Raw genomic sequence first — 26,124 nt, 5'->3', positions numbered from 1 at the left:
GTTTTTACTTAAATATCAGATTTTAAAAGTTTTCCATTGTGTTAAAAGATACTGTACACCCAAACACGCGTCCGCGGCGCCTTAACCTGACTTTCCCGTATTATTTCGCTTTAGATTGACGTCATTACTCCTTCTTCAACCGCTGCAGCATGGAAATTCATAAAAAAGAGGTTTTGGGAGGAGTTATGACGTCGAATCGCGAAGCAGGGTGCTACCGATATTTCTCGGAATTTCAGCCTTACGATTGCAATAACGAACGAACTTTCCCATCTCGAAACTCGAATATTCCTTTATCTCAAAGTTTTCATTGGACCCCAAGCTCTTGAGACTGTTGTGGAAACTTCCCATAACTCGGAACGTTTTAGCCGGTCCCTTGGGACTTATGTCAATCGTTGACTGTAATAGTAACGCTGCTATGAACCACCCCCTTTTGCAAATAAATTCGGAAGTAATCTCGTGGCGTATGCGCCATTTTTTTTTTACAGGTGCATATGCTCGTAAATTTTACGCCTTGAAAAGTTCATGAAAAAAAAAAGTTTATTTTCCAAGTGCTTGAAAGCCTTGAAAAAGTATAAAAAGTATCTTTATTGCTTGAATTCTTTTAAAAAATCATTACAAGCAATCTAAAGCATACTTTTGCTTGTAATTCTTTTGAAAATATTTCATCAGTGCAATTTTCTCAACGTAGGTTCGATATGCAGTATCGCGAAAAATTGCTTTCGTGTTTGAGGTTTCAATCCTTTTGCATCTTGTAAATATTTTGATGTTTTTTACAATTGGAAGTTATTTTGACATGTGCTACCTTACATTAGCTTATTTCTCATTTAATTTCAATAATTAACGAAGGAATTAGTTTGGAAACCATGACAACATTGAACTTACTCGAACTTCGCGGAAAACTGCTTCTCGCGTTGGAAATTTCAATCCTTTTGCATCTTGTAAATATTTTGATGTTTATGACAATAGGAAGTTATTTTGACGTATACTATTTTAGATTAACTTATTTTTCGTTTAATTTCAATAATTAACAAAGTAATTATTTTGGAAATCATGGCAACATTGAACTTACTCGGACTTCGCGAAAAATGAGTTTTAGTGTTTGAAATTTCAATCTTTTTGCATCATGAAAATATTAAAATATTTTGCCCAATCGATTGTTATTTTCCCACTTGCTATCTGAGATTAGCATGTCTTATGTTTAATTTAGTAGAAAATAAACAAATTAATTTTATGGGAAATATGCCAAAATTGAACTTGGTTCGTGAAAATTTGCTTATCTGAGCTTTCAATCGTTTTGCATCTAGTAAATATTTTTATATATTTGGCAATTTGAAGTTGTTTTGACATGCTGCATTAGATTAACTCCTTTTAATTTTTATTTAAATAATTAAAAAAATTGATATATTTTTTCAAATTCAAATTTTTAGTTTTTCAACCTTAACTTGCAAACTTAATTTTAATTATTATTAGCTTATTTTCGGTTATTACTGTTTTAATAGGGGGGGGGGATATTAAATGTAAACAATTGAGTGCATAACATTTTAACTTAGTGTTTGTATTTAAAACAAAGTTGAATTATAAAATTTTATAAAGGTGAATTTTTGTACATTTTTTTTTCATTGTCATGATGCCTGCTAAAGAGGGGAATTAGTCCCCCCCCCCCATAAAAGTTCAAAGCACTGATGGCCTTGCAATCATGGAGTTTTTTTTTAAATCTAAGTTTTATGATTCTTGAAAATATACTTTGAATATGAAAATTGCAAAACTAAGCCTCATGTGATCTGCTTCTCTTTGTGATTAAGTATTTCAGACATTTTTAGGAAAACTTTCAATACAGTAGATCTTTTATCAAAGTGTCTCTTGTAGAAAAAGCAGTTTGTTTTCCTATACTTTTTATATTACTTTCTTTTATTTATATGTTAGCATTAAATGAAATCTGCATGTATATAGTGCAAATTTAGGGTAGTACCTTGAAAAATATTTTTTTACTCTTGGAAAAGTGCTTAAATTTTTTTCTCCCTAAAGGGTATGAACCCTGTGATAAGAGATTAAATTTAAAATATAAAATAATTTTACTATAAACTCAGTTGTAACTTTGTTGAAAATCAAAACAATATTTCTTAGATTTCAGTGTAAGTCATGAGGAAGTGCAAATTTCTCAACAAATAGTTAGATGAAACTGATGACAATGGGAACAAAATTAAAGACTGGGGAAAACAACAAGAGAATAAAGTTTTTTGTTTGGTGTGTGATAACACTATATTAAGAAGCATTAAAAGACAGAAAAACATAAAAATAATTTAAAACTAATTAAAGATGCTGAGCAGCATCACCTATCCTTTAGTGAGACTACCAGCATCCCTGGTTCAAGTCAAAATGTATCATTATGCCTATTTAGTTCTAAAGAGGCTGCTTTAAATGCTGAACTAAGTGCCCCCCCCCCCAATGTTATGCACTCTATCAGTGGATAAAGAGATCAGTTTCACAGGTGATAAAAGAATTGTATCTCTCATTATTATAGTTAATTAACGAATTATCTTCACGAATTTAGCAGCTGGCAACTAATTTGCCTTTTGGTGCTTCCATGGATTTAACTCTGAGTGGTCCTCCCAAGGTCCTCTTTTTGATCCTAACTGGTCCTCTTTAGTCCCCTTTTTGATTGAAAATGGTCCTCTTTTACCCTTTTCTGAAGCTAAAATGTGTTGGGAGCCCTGGATTTTCTCGTTTAGCACAACTACAATATCTTAAAAGGTGATGGAAGGAGGGTCATTCCACATCAAATCAACACAATTTTTGACAAAATTTTACCTCACCCTCTCAGATTTTGATGAAATTTGGTACAGAGGTAGTGTTAATGTAGACATAATAAAATATAATTTATTTTTTGAAAAATATGAAACGGTTTTGAAGATACAGCGCTGTAAAGCTACCAAAAAGGGGTCAAAAAACGTGAAAGACTCAATTTTCAAAATGACCTAGAATCTTTTCTAATTAAGATAAAGAGTTGTGGTGAGTTTCATCTGACAGCACTTTTAATGACTTTTTCAATGATAGACAACATGGTTAGGTTTGAAAAAAAAAATTATTTTAATTAAATTTGAATTAAAATTTAAAATTTGAATTTCTCAAAATGCGCGTCCTCAATTTCTTTCAAAAATTTTTTTTAAAAATGCTTATACACTACTCAAATGGCTGTAGAAGTTTCAAGATGGGCTTACAATGGGTTCATGTTGAAAAAAATATTTGAATAAACCGCTGCTGGATCTACATCACAATTACACCGTATAATATAGTATGGTTTTAGTACCAGAAAATATTTATTAAAGGGATGAAACTAATTCGTTTTACTTGCTAGTTAAATGCCAAGTAGCTGATTCTAAGAGTTTTTGCAGTCCATTTAATTGTATTTTTTTTATTTAGTTACTTGTCAGGTTCTTCATTTTGATACTCAATGTAAATTACACCAAGAAACAGCAAAAAACCACATCCATTTTCATGTAAGTTGGTTAATCTTCCTATTTCAGGAATATCACCCCACCCCGACCTTCCTTAAATGGCAGGACTGCCTGTTGAAACATACTTGAACTGGTAAATGTGGGTAAAAGTTTGTCAGTCGCATAACCTAAAATTTTAAATCTATCATTACTTCATTTTTTAAAATAAATTAATGTAAGAAATTTAGACAATAAATATTTTGTTCTAGTATTTTTTATGCTTTTAAATTTTTTTAAATATTAATAAACCTTATGAAATGTAATGGAATTAATTTTGAGGCATGCTTGCTTATTATTTAAAAAAATATATATACAACTGATTAAAACCAAGTTATCAATTATTTGAATGGTTAACTTGCTAGATTTAAAAAGGGGGGGGGGGAGTGTGTGAGCTATTTGGTAGTCATTAAGATGACCTCACATAGTTGAGAAAGAAAGATGAAAAAAGTAATAAATTTAGTTACCAGATCTCCATAAGGTTTCATTAGGCATAACCAAGCAAGAAGGAATAGAACTTTGTTTATATTAAGCTACATCTGGCATATGTAGGTCTGACATATGGGCTTCATTATAATGTGCATGTCTGGATAGATTTTGTATATCACCAGAGTTCCTTGTTTTAAGCTCAGTGTCAATTCTGATCAGCCCCAAGTCAGATGTGTGTTTTATTGGAGTGTGTTAAAGAGATAGGGAATATATTGAGTTTTTGTTAACTGCAGTATTATAGTGAATACAAGGAAATTTTAATTTAAAATTCTTATTATTTTCATATTCTTATTATTTTGTACATACCAGATTTAATGTATTTAGTAATCACAAAAGTTGTTTAAGTATTAAGTTTTTGTAAATATAGGGTAAAATGTAAATTATTATGTAAAATGTAAGCTATGGCTGATCAAAGATACTGGACTGCACAGTGTTTTAATCCATTTAAAAAGGATAATCACTGCGTTAGAGACAAAAAGAAATTACGTGAAGTTGCAGGCTGGATGACAGAATACTTGAGTGGAGTTCCAGAAAATGCTAAAATTTGCCATACTTGCAGGAAAGAATTGTCTCTTTTAAGGAAAAATGAAGACTCAAGCCAGCATATTGAAGACAGTGGATGTCCTGAAAGTTGTGATCCAAATTTTGCCCCTAAGTCAGAAATTGTTGAAACCTTAAATGTGTCTTTACAAGAATTGGGAGAGTCTCCGATTGATAAAAGGAAATCAGAAAACAAAGGTTATTCAGCAAATAAGATGAAAAAGATTAGTACTGCATTAAAATGCAAACTGTTTACTAATATTGAAACATCTTCTGAGAGTGAGCCTGAAACAGCTGAAGAAACACTTTTAAATAATTTGAAAACTAAATTCACAAATTCTTCTTCTAATGTTAACAAATTGATGATACTTACCTGCCTGCCTGAGTCATGGAGTATACGAAAAATTATGCAGGAATTCAATGCTCCTAATTACATGGTAAGAAAATCAAAAAAACTCTTACAAGATAAAGGTATCCTGGCCAGCCCGAATCAAAAATCAGGGAAAAGTCTTCCTCCTAAAATTGCAGATCATATAAGAGCTTTCTACGAAAGTGGAAATTAGTAGAATATTACCAGGAATGAAAGATTGTATATCTATTCGCACCGAAAATGGGGATAAAATAAAAATATCCAAACGGTTGATTCTCTGTAATTTGATGGAGGCGTATAGATCTTATGAAGATAAATATCCGAACTTTAAGATAAGTTTCTCCAAATTTGCTGAACTAAGGCCGAAAAATTGTGTACTTGCTGGCCAAAGTGGAACTCATACGGTTTGTGTATGCACCCCCAACAAAACGTAAAGCTGATGATTGAGAATGCAAAATTTGATTTGTTAACTGATGGTAAGCTGAAGACTTATAAACATTGCATAGCTAAAATTACTATATGTAATCCTGCATCGATAGAATGTTATTTGGGAAAATGCTCTTTTTGTCCAGGAACTAAAGAAATCAAAGACATGCTGGAATATTCGTTTGATGAAAACATGAAGGAAAAAATAACTTTTCGTCAATGGATATCAGTTGATCGTGGCAACCTGGAAACTAAAGAGAAATCTGCAAGACTTCACAGATTTATTTTGTGAAAAGCTTTTTGTTCTTGCTCGGCATGATTTTATTGCAAAGCAGCAAAGTTCATTTTTGAATGAAATTAAGAGTAAATTAGTAGATGCAGAATTTATAGTAATATGCGACTTTTCTGAAAACTATAAATTTGTCCTACAAGATGAAGCTCAAAGTTACCACTGAGCAAGTGAACAAACCACAATTCACCCATTCATAATTTATTATATTAGTGCAGGAAAACTTGAACACATGAGTTTAGTTGTTATAACTGAATGTTTAGAACATAATACAGTGGCAGTGTATTGCTTTCAGAAAAAGTTGATTGATTTTCTGAAAGGAAAATTTGATGACAAGATTAGGAAGATTTTTTACTTTTCAGACGGTTCAGCAGCTCAGTACAAAAACAAGAAGAACTTTTTCCAACCTGTGTTTCCACAAAGAGGATTTTAATATAGAAGCTGAGTGGCACTTTTCAGCCACTGCACATGGTAAGGGACCATGTGATGGTATTGGTGGTACAGTAAAGAGGTTAGCAGCAAAGGCAAGCCTACAGAGACCTTATGATAATCAAATTACAACACCAGTACAATTGTATGAATGGGCTGTACAAAATGTTCCACCTGTCAATTTCGTTTATGTCACTCCAAATGAATGCATGAACACTGAAAAATTCCTTGCAAATCGTTTCAATAAGTCAATAACCATTAAAGGAACACAGAAGTTACATGGATTTATTCCCGTAGCATCTAGTACATCAAAAGTCAAAGTCAAAACATTTTCTCATTCAGCAGAATTTGTTATTGAGAGAGTAAGTTCTTCAGAAGATAGGCTCAAACTTTCAGAAATACAAGGTTATGTATGTGTAATATATGAACATAACTGGCGGCTTGCATATGTGCTTGAGAAAAATGAAGATACTGATGAAGTCAAAGTAACTTTCCTTCATCCAGCAGGACCTTCATCTTCTTTTTCTTTTCCAACACAGCCAGATACACTATGGGTATCAGTCACTCAAATATTATGTAAAGTAAACCCAATGACTCCAACAGGTAGAGCATACACACTGCCAGAAATTGAAACTCTACAAGTTATTGAAATATTCAAAACTTTCAAGTAAAGGTATGCTGTGGTCATAATTATATTTAAAATTAATACAAAATAAATTATTTGCTAGAAAAATAATTACAATAGGCTTTATTAATTTTTTCCTTCTATTTCTTAGAGCCTATAGCATGTCATCTAATACCTATTTTGTGCTATCACTGCTTTATTCAATGATTTATTTTAATATGAACCACTTATAAGCCCACTTTCAAAATCATTCAGGCATTTTAGTCAGCACTGAATAAACATTTATAATAATTTATTTATTTTTTATGCATAAATATTTTATTAACACTAAAACTATGTTATATTATATGTTATAATTGTGTTGTTGATCCAACAGTTGTTTATTCAATGATTTTTTTAAACATGAACCCATTATAAGCCCATCTTGAAACTTCTACAGCCATTTGAGTAGTGTATAAGCATTTTTTTAAAAAATTTTGAAAAAAATTAAAGACGCGCATTTTGAGAAATTTAAAGTTTAAAATTTAATTCAAATTTAACTAAAATATTTTGTTCTTAGACCTAATCATGTTGCATATCATTGAAAAGGTCATTAAAAATGCTCTCAAATGAAACTTGTTTCAACTCTCTATCTTAATTAGAAAAGATTATAGGTCATTTTGAAAATTGGTTCTTTCACGTTTTTCGACCCCTTTTTGGTAGTTTTACAGCGCTATATTTTCAAAACAGTTTCATATTTTTCAAAAAATTTTTTATATTTTATTATGTCTACATAAAGACAAACTCTGTACCAAATTTCATCAAAATCTGAGAGGGTGAGGTCTGATCACTGTGTTGATTTGACACGGAATGACCCAGGACTGCAAAGAAAGAAGAAAAAAAAAAAGGTACACTAATGTGCCCTTAAGGGGGTCCGGGGACACATTTTGAAAAAATTTTTATTATGTACTTTAGAGTTTTGAAATTTTTTGAACTGATTCATCATTTATTTAATAAGCAAAATCATAACATAAATATGAAAAAAAAATTATTTTCTTATTTAAATTTAATTAGTTTTTTTTCAAAAAAATGGGGTTGCTTTAAATTGCTATAACTCAAAAATATTGTTGGTCAATTTTCAATTTTTTTTTCAAAAAAGTATGCACAAATATCTAAGCTTTAATTTTTATTCGGCGATTTTAAAAATATTGATTCAATAAAAAATAAAAAAATATTTGAAGAAAAATTTCGAAAAATTCGAAGATACTTTTTTTTTAAAAAAATCATAATTTTTGCAGTAAACGTTTCTTTCAAATTCGCCGAATAAAAATTAAAGTAAATTGCTTGAAAAAGATATGCTCCAAGTTTCATTACTTTATCTCTATCGGTTCCTGACTTATAAGAGTTTGAATGCAGGAAATCGGGAAAAAATTGCATCATGGAGAAAAAACGCGCTTAAAGTTTTAAAGTTATGTACACATTCGTTAGATGCATGCAACAAAAATAACTATAACTTTCGTTCTATTTAAGGTAGAAACAAGATTCAAACGTCCTCTTAAGCAGAAAAAAAACGGAGCAATTTTTCAAATTATAAAAAAAAATTTGCAAAATTTGAGGATTTTTGTGTCCCGGACCCCCCTTAATGGGAACAGTCGCTAATTTACTGATAGTCCCTCGAAATGCGACTGACCGGTGTTAACGTTTTTTTTCATAGTAATCGAGAGGTCCCAGTTTTTTGAAGGTTGCCTCGAGCCCTTTTACAGTCTTTCATGAATTAGATCTTCTGTAATTCGGCTTAAGTAAAATATGTTTTTCATAAAACAAGTGAAGCATAAACAATAAATTAAATAAATAAATAAATAATCGCTTTAAAAAATAAAAAAATATTTTTTTGTAGCAATATGAGCTGAAAAATATAAAAAAAAATCTTCGAATGTAAGTATAATCAGCAGCTACAGAATGTCCAACAACTAAGTATACCTTAATTTTTGAATGAACTTAAAATAATAGGAATGAAATAATCGACTAAACAATTAAATTTAATGTTAAAAAATAGTTTTTTTTTGGGGGGCGGGGGGGGGTAGGTATACTAGTTGCCTTAAATTTATCATCTCTAGCTAGCGTTGACGCTGAATGAACTTGTAAACAGGAAGCCACCCCACTTCATTTTTAACACGCTTTTATTAGCTTCACCTGCATGTATGTATGTATCTTGTAACAGAATCTTGCAGCTCAAATTTCGCCCACTCCCTGCGATCGGATTCTTTTGAAATTTGGCACGCGACCCCAGACCCCGATGACAATGCAATATTCTATAATCAAATTAATTAACTCTTTTAATTGTTAGTTTTCCTCCAATTTTAATCAATATTTTGGCATAAATCCAACAATGTGAAAAAGGAAAAATTTGAAAAAATACATTCAAAAATGCTCGCAAACATTATTTAAAAATATCTACAAAAAACCTTTAATTTTTCTGAATCCGACAAAATTTGTTCCAATGTTCCAAGGTAATTAGAACACGAAATATAATTGTTTTTAACTAATTTAATGCCAAAATTTAGGTGAGCCTTCAATCGGAAATTCATTGCTGATCAGACTATTGTTGAACAAAACTTTTATCCAAATGCATCTGAAATTTTCAAAGTAATATAGATATGATTTCTGCACACATACATCGATGACTGAGATGGATTAGACAATTACTCCACAGGCAATTTATCAGCGAAGTTTAATGTTTTTAGAGCTCAGCTATTACACTTTAATGGGGTACAGTTGCTCTTTTTGGAGTTCGAGAGACCACGTTTCGAATGCCTCCCGAGATCGCTTTTTTTGTGAAAATTTCATGAGTATAAAAGATTTTCTTCCATTTGTTGTCTATGCAAAAATGTAAATAGACAGCACCCCCACGGTTTTTTGTATTACATTAAAATTAAGTGATTATTCAACTACTATCATCCAAAGATTATTTTTTCACTTTTTAGTTCATTTTGCTACGAAAGCGTGTTTTTTTTAGTTTTTTTAATTACATAAAAGTTTCATTGTTTGATCAAGTATTTTATTCCCCACTACAGTCAAACCTTGATATCTCGAACCTCCTTACCTCGAAACCCTTGATGTCTGGAGTTCCCCAGCGTTTTCTATAGAAACCCCTATTTATTTTCCATAGTTATCTCGAAATTTTATTTTTTGAAACCCTTGATATGTCGAGATGTTTGCACAGAAGCAAGTTTCAATTGTCGTTTTGCCTTGGCAGTTTTTGTAGTAAAACCAGTTCCAGGGACAATTGCTTAACGTTTTTCGTCCCTTTTCTTGGAAATTTTGTGAATAGGGGATTGGGGCAAGATAATAGGGGAGTGTTGGTATGAAGGAGGTGCTGTGTTTTTCCCCAGAGTTTAGAATCTTTGTTCATTTCTCTCTAACATGTTGTCCATTTTGAAGAAAGGGGTTCGATTTTTCGTCCGTCAGTTTTCAAGCAAAAACGGAAAATGCGTTCCTCATTTTCATCATTCAGTTTTTTAACTCCTATAAAATAGCTGCTGAGAACTTTTTGAATGTGAGGTTACTGGTTAAAGATAAAATTAGAATTTTTAAAGTTTTAGGTGAAAAAACCAAGTTGAAATTGTTGTTCATTTCAAAATCTCATCCTGTGCACTTTCGACAATTAGAAAATTTCAAATCTAGTGAAATATTGAAGACTACTTTATTGATCGTAATTTGAAGTGGTCCGATAGTACATATATAAATGAATATACCGTACGTGTGTGTAAATGTGAGAGCTACTAGTGTAATTTTTTAAAAACCTTGATAACTCGAAAACTCTTATCTCGAAAAAATTTTACCATCCCAAGAGATTCAAGGTTGCACTGTATTTTAAGCTTATTCAAAAAATTAAGTTATATGTAGTTGTATGTGGAAACTTCTGTAGCTTCTTATTATGGTTTACATACAAAGATTCTTTTTTATTTTCTAGTTAATACTGCTTCAGATATGGTTTTTTTTTTTTTTTTTTTTTTTGGTTTTTAAATACTTACCTTATTTAAGGGATGGGAGTTGTTGCTTATTTGCCACTTTTTACGGTTTGGCCGCACAATGCACGAATTTTGAAAGGTATGTTTTGAAAAGCAAAAAAACTGCGCAAGTTCATTGTTATTCCTGTTGTCTCTTGTTAAAATTTTTATTCTATGTTTAAAATCTCGTTTGCTCTCGCTTATTTTTTCTACCCTGCCATTCGCTAGCTTGTTTGTTTGAAAATTTTATAAATTGATTTTTCCCCCCATATTTGCCGCGCTACTAATCAGCGCAATTTTTATGGCCGTTTCTTGATTAGGCATGCGTGTATGCTTTTAATTTTATTTATGTCTAAAAATGTCCTAAACCATTTTATGCAACAAAAACAATTGTCAGGTTTATCTTTTAGAAACGATTATCAACTTGTAGCCAATATTAATAACACTGACGCGTATATACATTCATACATACTGTTTTATTAAAAGTTAGGTATCAGTCAAGACTATTTATACTCTAAGACGGTAAAAATATAATTTTTTCTTATGTTTACTAGTTTTCCCAAAATATTTTAATAAGATGTCTTAAAATATTTTTGTACATATTAAATGGGCCTTAATTTTCAAAAAGGATATGGTAAGTAGGGGTCCTCCGTATCTCTTCTTTCATTTATTTTGGACTAGTATGAATAGAAATGAGAATTAAACTAACTAATGGTAACCTCTTCCTTTCAGGAAGAAATACGAATGGACACGTCCAATTATTGGGATTAACAAGTTTGTAGATTTCAAAAACGTAAGGTTTAAATGCATCCTTTTCACAACTTTTTACTCATTTCCTCTTTATTTAAATTTTTTTAAATAATATTCGATAAGCAGTGCTATTTTTGCTTTCCTTATTTATAAAGTAGCTTGCTATTTAGAATTCTTTCAAATCCTTTTTTTAGTCTTAAAACAAAACCGTTACTCTAACTGTTACAATCGTTTATTTCCTTTAATAACTTTTAAAATTAAAAAATGGGAATGCGTATATTTTTGCATAAAAATGTTAGACATTATTAGTTATCTTGTGAGATTATTTCAGCATTCCATTATTTGCTGCTGTTGTTGGGCCTGCCTGAATGCTTACGCTGCTGAAACAGGTTTGATTTCATTTTGAATCTTCTTTTTGCCGCATTTTTTTTTTTAAATTTATTTTTCAACACAATCTGCTATGTATTAATTTAGTAAGAAAGGAAAAGGTTTCCAAATGAATACTAGGCTGGGAGATTTGGCTTTAGGGGCTCCGTAATTTAAGGAAAATTCCTCTATTGGCTTAAACTAAATGTTAGTGGGATAATGAATAACATAGCTATGTTCCCTACTAGTAGATATTAAAAGATATTCTCTCACAGGTAAGTAAAAATAAAGAGTGTAAAACATCAGTTACATGTAATTTGAAGTGTGTGTAAATTCTTTTCTTAGTTTCTTTCCATCGTCGTTCTGTGTTTGGATTCGCGTAAAGGGTTGATGGAAGTCATAAAATAATATATTTTTAAAAAAAAATCTGTTTATCATAATAGTCCCCCATATTATACTTAATATTTCTGTTAGTAGTAGACTTTTACCTCCTACCTCTGCTCCGTTCTTCACTAAATCAAACATATGTTTTAAATTAAAATATTTGAAAGAAGAACCTTATATTTGTTCTATTTAAATAACGTTATTATCTATTAAACCAGAGTTAAGAAAAGAATAAGAGTAAACTTTTTTGTTTAAAATGGCTTCGAGCGATATAGCTATCGCCACTGTACTTTCAGGTATAATGCATTGTGTTCAATCATGATATAATTATTTCAATTTGAACTTAGGATTTTGCTTTCGAGATGGTTTGGTTTACAATCTCATTTCAGCATCACATCTAAATACTGCCTGCTTCCCTTCGCTGAGACCTAGCGCCAATTTTGCGCATGCGTCAGGTCTGCTCTGATTTTATCAAAATAGGGAGGGAAACCCGGAAGTAAGAAATGCTAAGTAACGCGTTCAGTAGTTCTTCAAAAGTAGCGTTTGAAAAAGTTTGAGATACCTAGTGCGAACGGAAAGTGCCCATCCTCAACCTATCGCCCCTTTTTAAAAATGCAATCTATCCCGAGTGGTAGTCTTTGTTTTATAGAACGGACAATATCTAGCATTTTACGTCAACACATAGTTACATAGAATAAGATCTCTTTTGTAGTGCGTTAACTTTAGTTTAATAATATGACTGTCTGTCATATTCATTTGTTCTATTATTAAATCAATATTTGCATTTGGTTCATATCGCTGAGATTATTAAATAGGTAGTTTTTTAAAGTTTAAGGCCCACGTAAGCAGTTTGCCGTCAGGAGTTAATAATAATAATATTTTAAAAAAGTCCATCCAGCGAAAAACGCATGTATTGCAGAAAAATATTATTATTCCTCGCTTGAAATATTTATCTAGTTTTCCCTTTCTTGTTCGTATTTTCCAAAAATTGAAGATTCTTCTTCGAACCCAAATAAACTTTTTTTTTTAATTCAAAACTATCTTCAATTTTTTTTTTTCTCTCCAAACATAAGATCGTTAACCAGTCAAGTTTCTTAGAGAGGTTTAAAAAAAGTTGTGAAAAATAGCGAGATTTCTCAAAGATAACGTATGCTTACTTTTATGTACACCGAGAATTCTCTTCGTTTAATATGTACAATTTATAAATGGCGTTCAGGATACGCAAAACTTGAGTAATAAATTACTGTTCCATAACTTAAGCTAATTGGTGTCCTAGAAATTTTTGTAGACTCGATGGTAAGTATCACAATAAACTAAGTCGGATTATTGTATCATGCATTTGTTTATAGTTGTGAATTTGTAAAAGGTTGTTTGCGTGTTCTGACAAAACATTTTTACTTTCAGGAAATGAAAGTCAATTGGGCAACATCACCTAGCAACACTCCTAAACAAGATACAAGTAGTAAGTTCTATTTTATATATTTAAAAAATATATAAATGTTTTAATTTAAATATACAGTTGAATTCGGTTAATACAAAATGTTAAAAATCCACGAATTCGTTCTTATTAGCCGTTATTCGTTACAACCGTGGTATCGTGAAAAGAATGAAGAAATTTTTGCTTATATTTAAACAAACACTATTAATTGTACATGGAATACACCGCCAGCTCAGTCATTTCCAGCCGAGGACTGCAGTTTCGTGCTTATTAGCACTCAACAGCCCGGCATAGGAAAGTGACTGAGCTGGAGATGGGAAACCTCTTAAGGAAGCCAAGAGTGCGAAACAAACTGGTAGCTAATACAGGATTAGCAGACCAGACGAGTGACCGAAGCAATGGTTCGGTTCAACTCGAAGATTGAACGCGAGGCAAGGTAATAAGTGAGTGCTAATAAGCACGAAACTGCAGTCCTCGGCTGGAAATGACTGAGCTGGCGCACAGTGGAGTATTTGACTGAAAATCCTGGCCAAAAGTCCAAAATTAAAAATTTACCCGATTTTTATGAAAATTTATTCCATGATAGTTGACTAACTGGTGCATCGATCGGCACCTGTTTTGGAAACTTGAGTCACATACAATTGCTCATAGCCTCAGTGAAAGATGAGATTTCTATAAGAATTTTCCTTTTTTGTTACGTTTCAGCTTAATTATTACGTTTCAATGTAGATTTTTTTGTGGCTTTCTAAATGAATGGAATTGAACCAAACTAATTTTACGGTATAAAGAAATGTCAGGGCTTAGTGCTAATTATAAATCAAAGTAAATATTTTTATTTTCTTTTAGTGAAAAAAATAAAGAAAACTTGGTACGTGAGATTTTTAAAGGCTTTTCGCCTTAATTTATAACTAGAGAAAGCTTTTTAAATGGGTGTCGGGCTTGGTCGGGCTGTTTTGAAAGTTGCATCGTATTTGGCAAAGTCTCTAGTGCTAATTTCAGCAAAAAAATCTTCCGCCTACAACTGCCCTTTTTTAAAATGATTTTTTTAAAAAAAAGTGCATAATCCGATCTTTTTGTGACAAGTCATGATTTTAAACTGAATTTACCTACGAAGATTTAATAAATTTGCAAAAAAGTTATCATAAGTACTACTGAATGAAAATATCGACATATTTGAGCGCACAAACAACAATAAAATTTCAGACACGAGTTTCATGGTTATGAGAAACCGCTTCATCAATGTGTAAAGATATAAGTTATGGAATGAGAATCATCCGATTAATTTCGAAAACGCTTACCTTTATGCATCGCTAAAGAGATTCACTGCACCCCTAAAACATGTGTTTGCGTTCAGCTATGTTAATTTTCTCATGTACGTTAATGAGTTAATAAATTAAATTATTTTGTGATCTCGCTAAGAAAATTTGCTCTTCCTTAAAATTGAGATAGATTTTAGATAAAATAAATAAATATTTATATTTTTTCAGATCATTGCTGCAAATAATGTGCCGGGGGAGGGGGGTCTTTCCCCCTTATACGTAGCAAAAGGGGGGAAATACCCCCCCACACACACACTTGCTAGCGTTAGGAGACAATTGTAATTGTCTCCTAACGTTCCTACGCTAGCGAGCTATCCATATTTAAGACATTTTACCTACTCATTGTGAAATTAAAGTTATATAAAATTTTAGTTCCAAATTTGTTTGTACAATTTTTAGCGGGACACATCACACGATGTAAAACTAAGGATCGACCCAAGGTACGAGTACAATATATACAATTCAAAAACAAAGAGCTTTTGAATATCCATTTTCGAGTGTTTTTACAGTTATAATATCCTAGTTCATTTATTTATTTATTTATTTTTTCAATAGAAAAAAGGTTCTTTGTAACCCCGAAACCCTTGTCTTTAATTCTTTTTGTGCATGATTAACTCAGGGTTTTAATAATTGAAACCAAACGAAAAGAATAAAATTGATTATTTTTTTTTGGTTTCAAATTAGTGTTTTGTACAGAATACTAGGATTTTTTTAACCGCTTTTTGCTCTTTTCCCCCCTCGAACAGTGCACTTAATTACATATCTTCAAAGGAAAACAGCAATTCGCATCGAACCTGTTTACTAATCACTTGTCTAAGCTTTATTGGCAAAGAGCCAACCGTGGCATTCATTTCGGATCGAGTGAAAATTATTGAAAATTTTTATTTCAACTCATTGAAAAAAAATTCATTATAAATCAGTGAAAGAACATAACTTCACCGTTTTCGCTGTAAATGAAGGTAAGGTGTTTATATTATTTCCTTAAAAAGTTTCAGAGCCATAACATTATTAGAATATTGGATGCAAGAATTTTAGTTTACATGGATTGAATAATTGAAAAAAGTCGAAAAAAGTGACCTCCCTTTGTAAATTCTTAGAAATTCGGTTAATTACGTTAGATCTTCAAACAAACCATAATCTTGAAGAAAATTATTTTTCCTATCTAGTGATGCATTGGGTTTTTTTCTACGTTTACTAGGATCGTTTTTACGGTCGTAAACATGCAAAAGTCTAAACCGTGGATAAAATATTAAATATTTCATTTTCTAATTCAAATTTTAAAAATCGAGTTTCAAATTGTAACATTAGACATTTCAGACAACTTGTATACCAAGTTTCATGTCTATAAGTGGGATAGCTTCGCCGTACAGCGCACAAACGCACACAAGGATGTCGCCTTCAGAAGGGTGAAAATTTCAAACTAGTTTTGGCCAGGATTTTCAGTCAAATACTCCACTGTGTGGCGGTGTATTCCTTGTATTTCTGCTTTAGCCCTGGCTATTGGGCGGTAATTTACTGACTATTAATTGTAATTGGCAATACACATTGGTTGCGTTCGACGAACCTCACCGGTGAGTAACCGGTAACTAACCGCAGCGTTCTAAAATCAACCGGTTACCGCACCAGTTACTATTCTAAGCTGTTGATTGGAGCACGTGATCATTAGCTGTCACGTGATTAACTAACCGGTCGTGCTCGTCGAACGCAAGCAATGTAATCTTAATTAGTAGTAGTGCGTTCATAACTTGTTAGAATTGAATGTTTTTGGGGAAAAATGCGAGGCAGATTGTAATCCACGCTGGAAGATAGACATTTCTGTCCAAGCATATTAAAATTTTCACAGGTAAACACGTGTATGGGAGTTATTCTCTATGTTTAACTACGAACATTTTCATTGAAGGGGGTAAGAAATTTTTGTTCGTTTTAGTCGAGACTTCCAACTTTTGCTCGGCGTGAAAGTGTTTTTGTCACTAAATAACAAAAGAAGCTAAACGAATAAAATCTTCGTTTTAACAGTGATTTCGTATTAAACGTGCTTGTATTAAGAGAGTTCAACTGTATGTGGTTTTAATTACTGAGTTTAGACCAATAATGATTGACCATTACAAAATCATGAACTAATTTAAAGTTGTAATAATTGTGGCTTAATCAGCAGAACTGCAAAACTGGATTACGTACTTTGTATTTCAAGATTGGATACCAAGAGAAAACACGTGGAATGAAATTATTTTTAGACGAGAAGAGTTCTCTCTCTCCTAAGATTGATAAGGCAAAAGCTATATGCCTCCCCTTCCTCTTTGTCATTTGAGCTGTCGTTAACAAGTGATACGTTGTTCATGCAGCGCATCCGGACAACTGGAAAATTATGGAAATTCATAATTTTCGACCCTGAGCAAAAAGGGTCATGAAAAATCTTTATTTTCAGCAGGAAATGCTTATAAATCACGGAAACTGATAATTAGTCGTGGATTTTGGGTTCTTATGCATACATATTTCAATAAATTTTATAGATTAAGTGCAAAATTTACGTATCTTAGCCATTTCATGATTTTTTCACGCGTCTTTCCCGTTTTTCACGCATTCCGAAATGTTTTTTTTTTTCTAGCCGCAAGCGGCTAAATGCGCATTTTGCTTTTTATGGCATTCACCTTTAGTCGCCAAGATTGCCGCCTTATGCGCCTTTTTTTTTTTTAAACCTTACCATTAAACCTATTCCTTAACAAGAATCATGCAAAGCCCCGTGTTTTATTTAATTAAAATGCTCCCACGGCCTCCAAAAAAAAAAAAAAAAAAAAGTGAAGTGTGTTCCCCCGTAGCGTACAAAAAAACTTCAGCACCGACGAAAGACGCAGTATGGCCAGGGCATCGGAACATCGCAAAAAGAAACTTACAAATATACGAATCTAAAAACACAGCTTAGCATTGTTCATAGAAAAGTTGTTGTTTTATTTATTTAAAAAAATGCAGGGTGGCTACGGAACCGGGAAATCAGGGAAGAGTCAAGAAATTTTATTAATCAGGTAAAAATCGGGGAATTTTATTGATCGGGTGAAAATCAGGGAAATGTCGAACTTTCGAAAAAAAATTCAGGAAAAATTGTCTGAATGAATGTAAAAAAATAAATAAATCAGTCAATCAAAAAATAAATTCTTTCGCAAAATGAAACACTGTAACTCCTTGCCCATTTTCTGCAGACTATCTGTTTAAAGAAAGAAACATTAATGAGGTCCGGATTGTACAATACCGCTTATTTGTGCATCCTTTTTCCTCAACGTCGAAGCACCGAACCTTAGCAAATAAATCAGGATTCACTTTTCAAGACTGCTATGCGCTTGTAGGGATTTTTGTTATACGCAGCATGAATTTTCTTTTCTCACGTTCCATGCTACGTAAAATAAGCAACCCTACAGGCGAAGAGGAAGTTGTCATTACTGCCTTAGTGTCCTTGCTTCTACTCATTGTCTCAAAGTTATTAGTGTACTATAATCACGATTTCAAGAAGAAATGTTTGTTTTTACTTTTTTTTACCTAGTAAAGGAAGTACAGTGGACTCTCTCTATTCTGAACACTCATGGGACCGAACAAAAGTGTTCAGATTATGGGGGTGTTTATTATAGAGGGAGACTGGAAATGCATGCATATGTATTCTATTGCGTTGATAGACGTAGTTTGCCAAGTGATCTATACCAGTTATTGAGATGGGGGTGCTGAATTTTGGATTGGCGACTAGTATAATGTCTGATTAAAACTCAGTAGACATATAACTCTTGCATATTTTTTCTTTTTCAATTTAAAAAGTTTTACGTGACAAACATTTATAAAATATTGCAATATTGTTGTCGGTACACTACCTCTAAAAAAAGTATAATTTTAATATGTTTTTCATTGTGTATTCTCGTGCAAAGTACGTGTTATCATCCAGTTGTTTGAAGTGAAAAGATTTTCGGGTGATTCTCAACCGCATATTGCTTGTACAGTTATGCCAACCGCTCCGCATTTTTCGGAGTTGCTCCTCAAAAATGGCAAAACTCCGCGGCTCCGCAAAGCAGTTATTTTGCTCCGCGTTTCCAGCACGAACGTTTTCAAGCTTATATTTTGCTATTTTATCATGACAAGCATGTAAATATGAGAAATTAAAGATGCTTATACTCAAAGATTGAAACATTGTTTAAGGCTGTTGTATTAATTTAAAAATTATTATTCCTAACTAGTGCTCAAAACGATTATTAAAGCTCAAAAACAATTTTAGATAAGAGGTTTTAAATTATCTTCATTGATTTTTATACAAAACACTGAACTGCTCCGCAAAATTTTAAATTGCTCCTTAAAATAACCACAGATGCTCCTCAAATTGTTCCTCCAATGTTGGCAACCCTGCTTGTAGGTAATCGTACTTAAAAGGTCTTGAATGGTTGGATTCTTGAAGTAGTTCAGTGGCAGAACATCAAGCTCATACTGCTCATCTGAATGATTTTTTGAAATACAGCAATATTTCCCGAAAATAATCTTTCTTAATTCCTCATAATTCACCTTCTTAATGTTTCAATTATTGTGATAAACTTGAGGTGTTTCACAGTGGCTGTACATTAAGGTGTCCCAAGATATAATGGCGAAAATTTTTTTTTTTTTTTGTGAAATCAAATACGCATACCCACTATATTTTTTCCATTTCACCTCAGAAACATGAGAAAAAAAATTTATTGCAATAAAATAACGGGAACCCCTGCCGACTTGAGATCAAAGTTGGACCTGAAATCCTGTACAGCGACTACAGTGGAAAGATTGCTAACTGTATAATTCCTTACTACACGCGACATCAATTTATTCAAAGCAGATATTTACAGCAATATTATACTACAAGAAACGTTACTGTACATATTTTCATTTCAATGTTTGCCTTTTGTAGTCAGGATAGATCTTCCGGTGCTTTTGAACCCAACGTAACACATATTGTTCTTTGTTTCTCATCAGCCGTTAGCAAAGCATGAAAGTCCTGGCATCATTTTTATAGCTCTTTCAGCTGCATCGTTTGCCGCTCTAATCATTGAGACCGCCTATTTTGCACCAAGGAATGAAATATTTTTGACCCATGTATACAGTAAAATTAGGCCAAAAGATGGCTAAACCGAAAAATCCTCCCCCCCCCCCCCCAAAAAAAAAGTTAAAACTTGTTGCAAATTATTTCTTAACCTTCCAGCAATAAGGGGTAAAAAGTCCCAGCACTTTGCGCGTCGGGTTTTTGGGGAAAGGGGGGGGGGGGGCGAAATAATCCTCTTCCTCAATACAAATAATTTCTATTACTTAAAAAAATACTCAAAACTCTCAGAAACCACTCTATAATAGTAAAATAATAAACTCTCACAGAAAAAATTTCTAATTAACTGGAGAGCACAGGCTGGGGGGGGGGGGGGGTGTCCATGGCGCAAATTGCGTCATTGGAATTTTTAATGCAGTTTGCTCAAGGGGTATTTCTTTTTCGAGGGCCTTAATTCTGGATGGGTACTCCGTCTCACTTAAGGGGTGCGCCATCACTTGGGGGGAGGGGGGACGCTGAATTTGCATTCTAAAATCAACGGTTGCAGTGAAGTCCTCGAAAAATATTCACTGATTTTAAACTTTTCCGAAGTACAAAATGCCCCACAATGATATAGTAATGTCAGAAGGATAATTCTAAAAAATCGAAGCGAGCGCAGTGACCAATTTATTTGTGACTGGAGTTATTAAACTGTTTAGAGCGCTGGAGTGCTTTCGAAAACAAAACAGCATAAAAAAAAAGTCAATTGACTGAAATTTCCCTCCTTCGTCTTAATTTACTTCATGTTTTCTACAATCTTTTGCCATCACCGTAAGGGGGGATAAACCGAAATTGCCAATACTGAGACGGGCAATGCTGCAATTCTGCACCCTCTAAGTCGGTGGGGGTTATCATTTGCAAATACCAAGCTGCCTCTCTTTACGCAACTGGTTATGTAAACTATGCTAAATATGCGCACATATACTTGCAGCACTATCTGAAACTTTTGAGAACATTATGCGATAAAAAAAAATTGATAACATCAGCTATCCAACGATCCAACGCTGTGACAAATTTTGTTGGTCCAGAACCTGTAGTGATCTAACGATGGAACAAATCTTGATGAGAGCAATGAGCAATACAACAGTAGAATTCTAAATATTTACATCTTTTTGTCTCCCAGTTTGGAGATCACAATCCGTTTTTAAAGACACCAGAAGTTTCTTCCCTCTCTATGGGTTATTGACTCGGCCGATGACAATAACGCAAGTTGTGATGAGGCCTTTAACGTTGAGGTAGTAACATAAAATGATATTGAAGGCAAAAAATTTAGTGGCATTTCTTTGTAAAGGAAGTGTGCAGTTAAGTCGCTAGCTTTTGTTACGAGAGTAGTTACTATATGTAAAGATGTGTTAACCCAAACCATCTTTTACACCGAATGGTATGTACAGTAAGGATGGAATAACAAATTGCTAAAAACTTTCAGTACGAGTTATGCGCTGATCCTATATCAGTATTCGATGAATCAGGTCTTATAAGAAAAGAAATCCTGAATTTTTAAAGTGTTATTACCTAAAGCAAAAGATCCATCCACCATCACAAATCAAACAGCTGGTGTCATTTATGTTATAGATGGAAAATACTTTCTCCAGCAGGTTTTTTTCGGTAATGATTTGCAAGATTCAAGGAAATGTGCCAGATGTAAATATGGGAAAGTTAGTGACATTTTTGATGGGTACAAAGAAGGAGAAAGCACCACAAAAATATCATCTGCGTCCTGTTACCACAACCAAGCCATCTGCTCTAGAAGACTTTCTGCGCCTCAAATCTTGTGCTTGCTCTGAGGGGTTCATTGGATAAAGTGAATGTTTGAAAAGTCTGAAAGTGGACTGAAGTGCTCAACTATAAGCACAAACTGTGTTAGACATAGCTGCAACAATAACGATTTTGTTGAGGACCTAGATTCCAAAAAAGATTTTGAGAACGAAGACTTTTTGTTACAAGCTTAGGAGAAATCATTTGAAAGCAAAAAACAGTTCAGCGTATTATTTCTGACCATTTAATCAAATGTGCCATCAGAGGGGGGGGGGGATCTATTAGTATATAATTTCGTTTTAGGATGTGAGCTACTGTTCTTATGGGGTGGACAGTCCTGATTTAATGCATAATATATTTGCATGAAATAATACTTCTACTTGAAATTGTAAGGGAGGGTGAGGTATTATTTTATTTGGCAGAGGGGGTTAGCTGTAGCTTTGGGAGGACGTGCACCATCGCGCTTGGAGGATGGACACACTTGATTTTTTAACTTTGCATAAATTAATATTGCTATATAAAATGTATGGAGGGGGGTTCGGGGGTACTGCTTCGTTTTACGGGGATAGGGGGACTCTGTAACATTGGTGGGTTATGTCATCCCTCTTGGGGGGGGGGCAAACATTTTTAATTTTGTGCTTTTAAATTTAGTATGACATAATATTCTCACTTTAAATTTACTCTAAAAATTCCGGAAAAATACCCAAAACAGCAATTTTTAGATGCCCCCCCCCCCTATTCCGAAACCCGGCTCACAATGGAGTGGGACTTTTTACCTGTTCTTATTGGGAGGGTAATAAACAATTTGCACCAGGTTTAGCTTTTTTTTTATGCTTGGGTCCGACCCCTATTTTTACTGTACTAATAAAGAGGGACTCTCGTTGAGAAAACTATCATCAATTTTAAGTCTGGTAAACAATGACTGGCTTTTGGCTGATATGAAATCATAAATTGTTTTCTCTGCAAAATAATAAAATAACCGGTAACAAATGCACGTAATGAAGGAATAATTAATTAAACTAGATAAAATCAATGTGCAAAACTTACCATACAATGAGCCGCAAAGATCTTTCTTCGACGGAATGTATCATTTCTCATGGGTCGAGAAGTCTTCTCTTCGTAAATTCTCACCATTTTTGGTTTTATTTCTTCTTCTACCTCATCATCAAAAAGTGCTAAGACTGCTATTTCGTCAGACAAATACCATAAATGCTGGATGAATTTTTGCAGAGCAGTTTGAGATAATTGGGTCCACATTTTCGCACGCTTTCAAAGATTTCAAAAAGCACAAATCTTTGTTGGGTGCTTTGACTGCCAAAATGCATTGAAGCCATGATTTCACGTATATTTTCACTACAAACAAGCAGACATCTAACAATGCTTCATTTTCCTTTGTATCTAATTTTAGTTGTGAACTAAATAGTAATAGTTTTAGGGAGTAAATCGCTCGAGCCATCCATCGAGCTAGATGCATGGCTCCCGGTGGTCTTATTTCAAATTTATTTTCTGTATCTCCACTTAAAAATATGATAGTTCTATCAACTCTCGCATGTCATCCTTGACGTAACATTAGTAGTTCAGCACGGTAAAAGCCAAATAAATTTTCGATTTCGAGTACAGTTCGGAACAACTCCGCACCTCCTGTAAAGCATTGTATTTTAGTGGGATCGATGTTTTTCCAAGACTTTCTGAGATTTCTGAGAAGTGGAATATCAGAGCTTGTTGTGACTTGCTTAATTTTCTCTTCGAATACTGCCTTTAATATAGCAGTTCATATATACGATGGCGGCAATCAAAGGAAAGCATTTCATCAAATTTTTGCTCAAGAAGGGCGCAAGCACCATTAAAACGACGGGTATTGGAAGCTGTAGTATTACAATAGAGAATTTGAACTTAGAGATTCTTCGAGATTCCAATCTAAAACAGCCTTCCAAATAGTCTGTGCCTGTTCTTTTCCTGTAGAATTATCCAGTTTAGGCACAGCATCGAGTTGTTCCTTACATCCATATGAAATAACTATAGGTAAGCGATCTTTTGATTTTGAGCATTCAAAGCAGGCAACGTTTCCCCTTCTAATGTAAAAATACTACATCCGGTACCTCGTATTGAAAATCAATTTTTATTTTTTCCTCACGTTCCTTTCGCTTTTTGGTTCGAATTTTTTGAACTGAAGATTTACTTATCGGAAATTCATCAATGTTACACCCAAGTGCATCAATAGTAGCTTCAAGAATAAACACAGAATCTCTTATACTTAACTGACACCTATCCAATGCAGCAACTAACTTTGGAGTAATAAAATCGCTCCTCATTACATATTTACTTTTTCTAGGTTCTGATTTACTTTTCCAGGTTCCGATACACTTGTTCCAGGTTCCGATATACTTGTTCCAGGTTCTGGTTTGCTTGCTCCACGTTCTGATATACTTGTTCCAGGTTCTGGTATACTTGCTCGATATGACTTGCTCCAGGTTCTGATATATTTGTTCCAATTTTGATGTTTCAGGGAAATCTTCTCTATATGTTTTTATTAGAACTCGAAGAATAATCTTGTACTGGTTCATACAATTCCAAGGATATTGAAGAGGAATCGTATTTCATGCGCCTATTTTCTTCTCTGACAGCTCAAAGAGAGAGTCGAGCCAGTTTTTTATTCACTCTACTGACCGTGTCGGTCGGGCTCTCTTTGGAGTTGCGTGAAAATCCTATATTCCTCTATTTTGATTAACTGAAAAGCATCAGCATGTGCAATATCGAATAAATTGTTTAAATTACTTACAAATAGGGAAGTTGCAACCTATTAAATGTTCATATTTTGGCTACTGGATATTGTTAAGTCACCCTCAAAACTAAAAAATTCACCATTGCCGAATTTTAAAACACCGTGATTGATTTTTAATGAATTTTTAAAAAATTCACTTGCAAAAGTGCGTTCTTCTGAAACGTTACGAGCTTACGTCACAGGGCACTAATGGGCAGCCTTCCGCCGAAGATCCCTTGTTTTCGCTAGGGACATTTTGAGCGCGCTGATAATTATATTTTTTAGAAATTCAATAATCCTTTTGAACACACTATGGAGGCCGGATTCGTTAAAGCACAATCTAAATAATCTTCCTCAAGTAACATCAATGATGATATTCGAATGTTTCCGAGAGGATGAGAGGTTTAATGTTCCAAAAACGCGAGGAGTTAAATCGAGACCCACGTGATAACAGGCCAGACAACTCCCCTCCCCCCCGCTTCGTTACGCCATCAGTAGTCGATCTTTGAACTTGGCGCGAAACTTTGAAAGCAGTGCAATCTACCAGTTAAACAATAGTGCTTCTTGGTCTGGTTGAAATAGATGAAATAGGAAATATTAACTTCGGCTGCACTTTTTGAATACAATACTGTTGGATTTTTCTCATCCTTTCCACGTACCGGAATGTAGAGGCAATTAAAAAATATATATATAATATAAGTGTCTGATGAGTGAATTTGAGTCAGCGATTTCCGCTTCCGAACAACCTGCATGTGAAGAAAAAAGCTGGGTGTCTCATGGAATAAATTTTAAAGTTCGGAGGTAAGTACTTTTCTCAGATAAACAAATTTACATTTTATGCAGTTAAGATTACTTAAGTTTTCCTCCATTACACGAACAATTGTCAGTTTCCTTTCTGATATCTTTGTCTGTAATTTGTAACTTTAGTATAATGCTTTAATATTTGAAACGGTTAACTTGCAACTTTTTATTTCTTTATTTTTTCAACTTTGTACACGCATTTATTCGAAATGGATTTTACAAGCTGACAATATACATATGTCAAAATTTTCTGCAAATATACTTGTTGCTATCAGAAGCAACGTAACTTGGTGTTGATATTCAGTTAATATGTAAACAAGTTTATTGAAACAGGCTTTTAACTGAACTAATCTTATATTTTCCGTTTGGATTAAATTGTTTCATACGGTAGCATGTGTTATTTTGATCAAAAAACATTCCTTGATGGGCTTCCGTAGTTTTGAGATAGAAGATTAGATTTGAACGCCGGAGGTCGTGGGTCCGATACTCAAACATTTCCCCCCAACTACGCCCCTGCAATGTTATTCAAACAAGCTGGTTCTGTGCGTAAATTAAAAAAATATATACGGTTTTTTTTTCACTGTTGTCTTTAAGTTTTATGATATTTATGCACACATTGTGGTTAAGTTAACGGTATTCATAATTTCTGGGCTTGCGAAAAATTAGTTTTGAGCAGTGGATACACAACGTGTTTTTGCCAAATGCTCTGTGCTTGTTTGTTTATGCTTAAAAAGGGCAAAATATCTTGAACTACATATTTTTTGAACTCTTTGGGTTTTCTGTTAATAAGCTTTCAGGAACTCTGAAACTGTAACATAAATTGTATTA

The 26,124-nt window shown here is 33.3% G+C and overlaps 1 protein-coding gene across 3 annotated transcripts in view; it reads left to right on the top strand.

Moving 5' to 3' along the window:
• The window catches only part of LOC129225610 (nucleolysin TIAR-like), an 83,441-nt gene that overhangs the window by 18,964 nt on the left and 38,353 nt on the right, over positions 1-26,124 (top strand). For all 3 annotated transcript variants that reach the window (XM_054860076.1, XM_054860075.1, XM_054860074.1), the window contains exon 2: positions 13,553-13,610. In XM_054860076.1, coding sequence (XP_054716051.1) covers positions 13,553-13,610 — 58 coding nt within the window. The remainder of the gene's footprint in view (positions 1-13,552; positions 13,611-26,124) is intronic.

Source organism: Uloborus diversus, chromosome 7, assembly GCF_026930045.1.
Source record: "Uloborus diversus isolate 005 chromosome 7, Udiv.v.3.1, whole genome shotgun sequence".
Classification (NCBI taxonomy): Eukaryota; Metazoa; Arthropoda; class Arachnida; order Araneae; family Uloboridae; genus Uloborus; species Uloborus diversus.
This window is presented reverse-complemented; position numbering and strand designations above follow the sequence as displayed.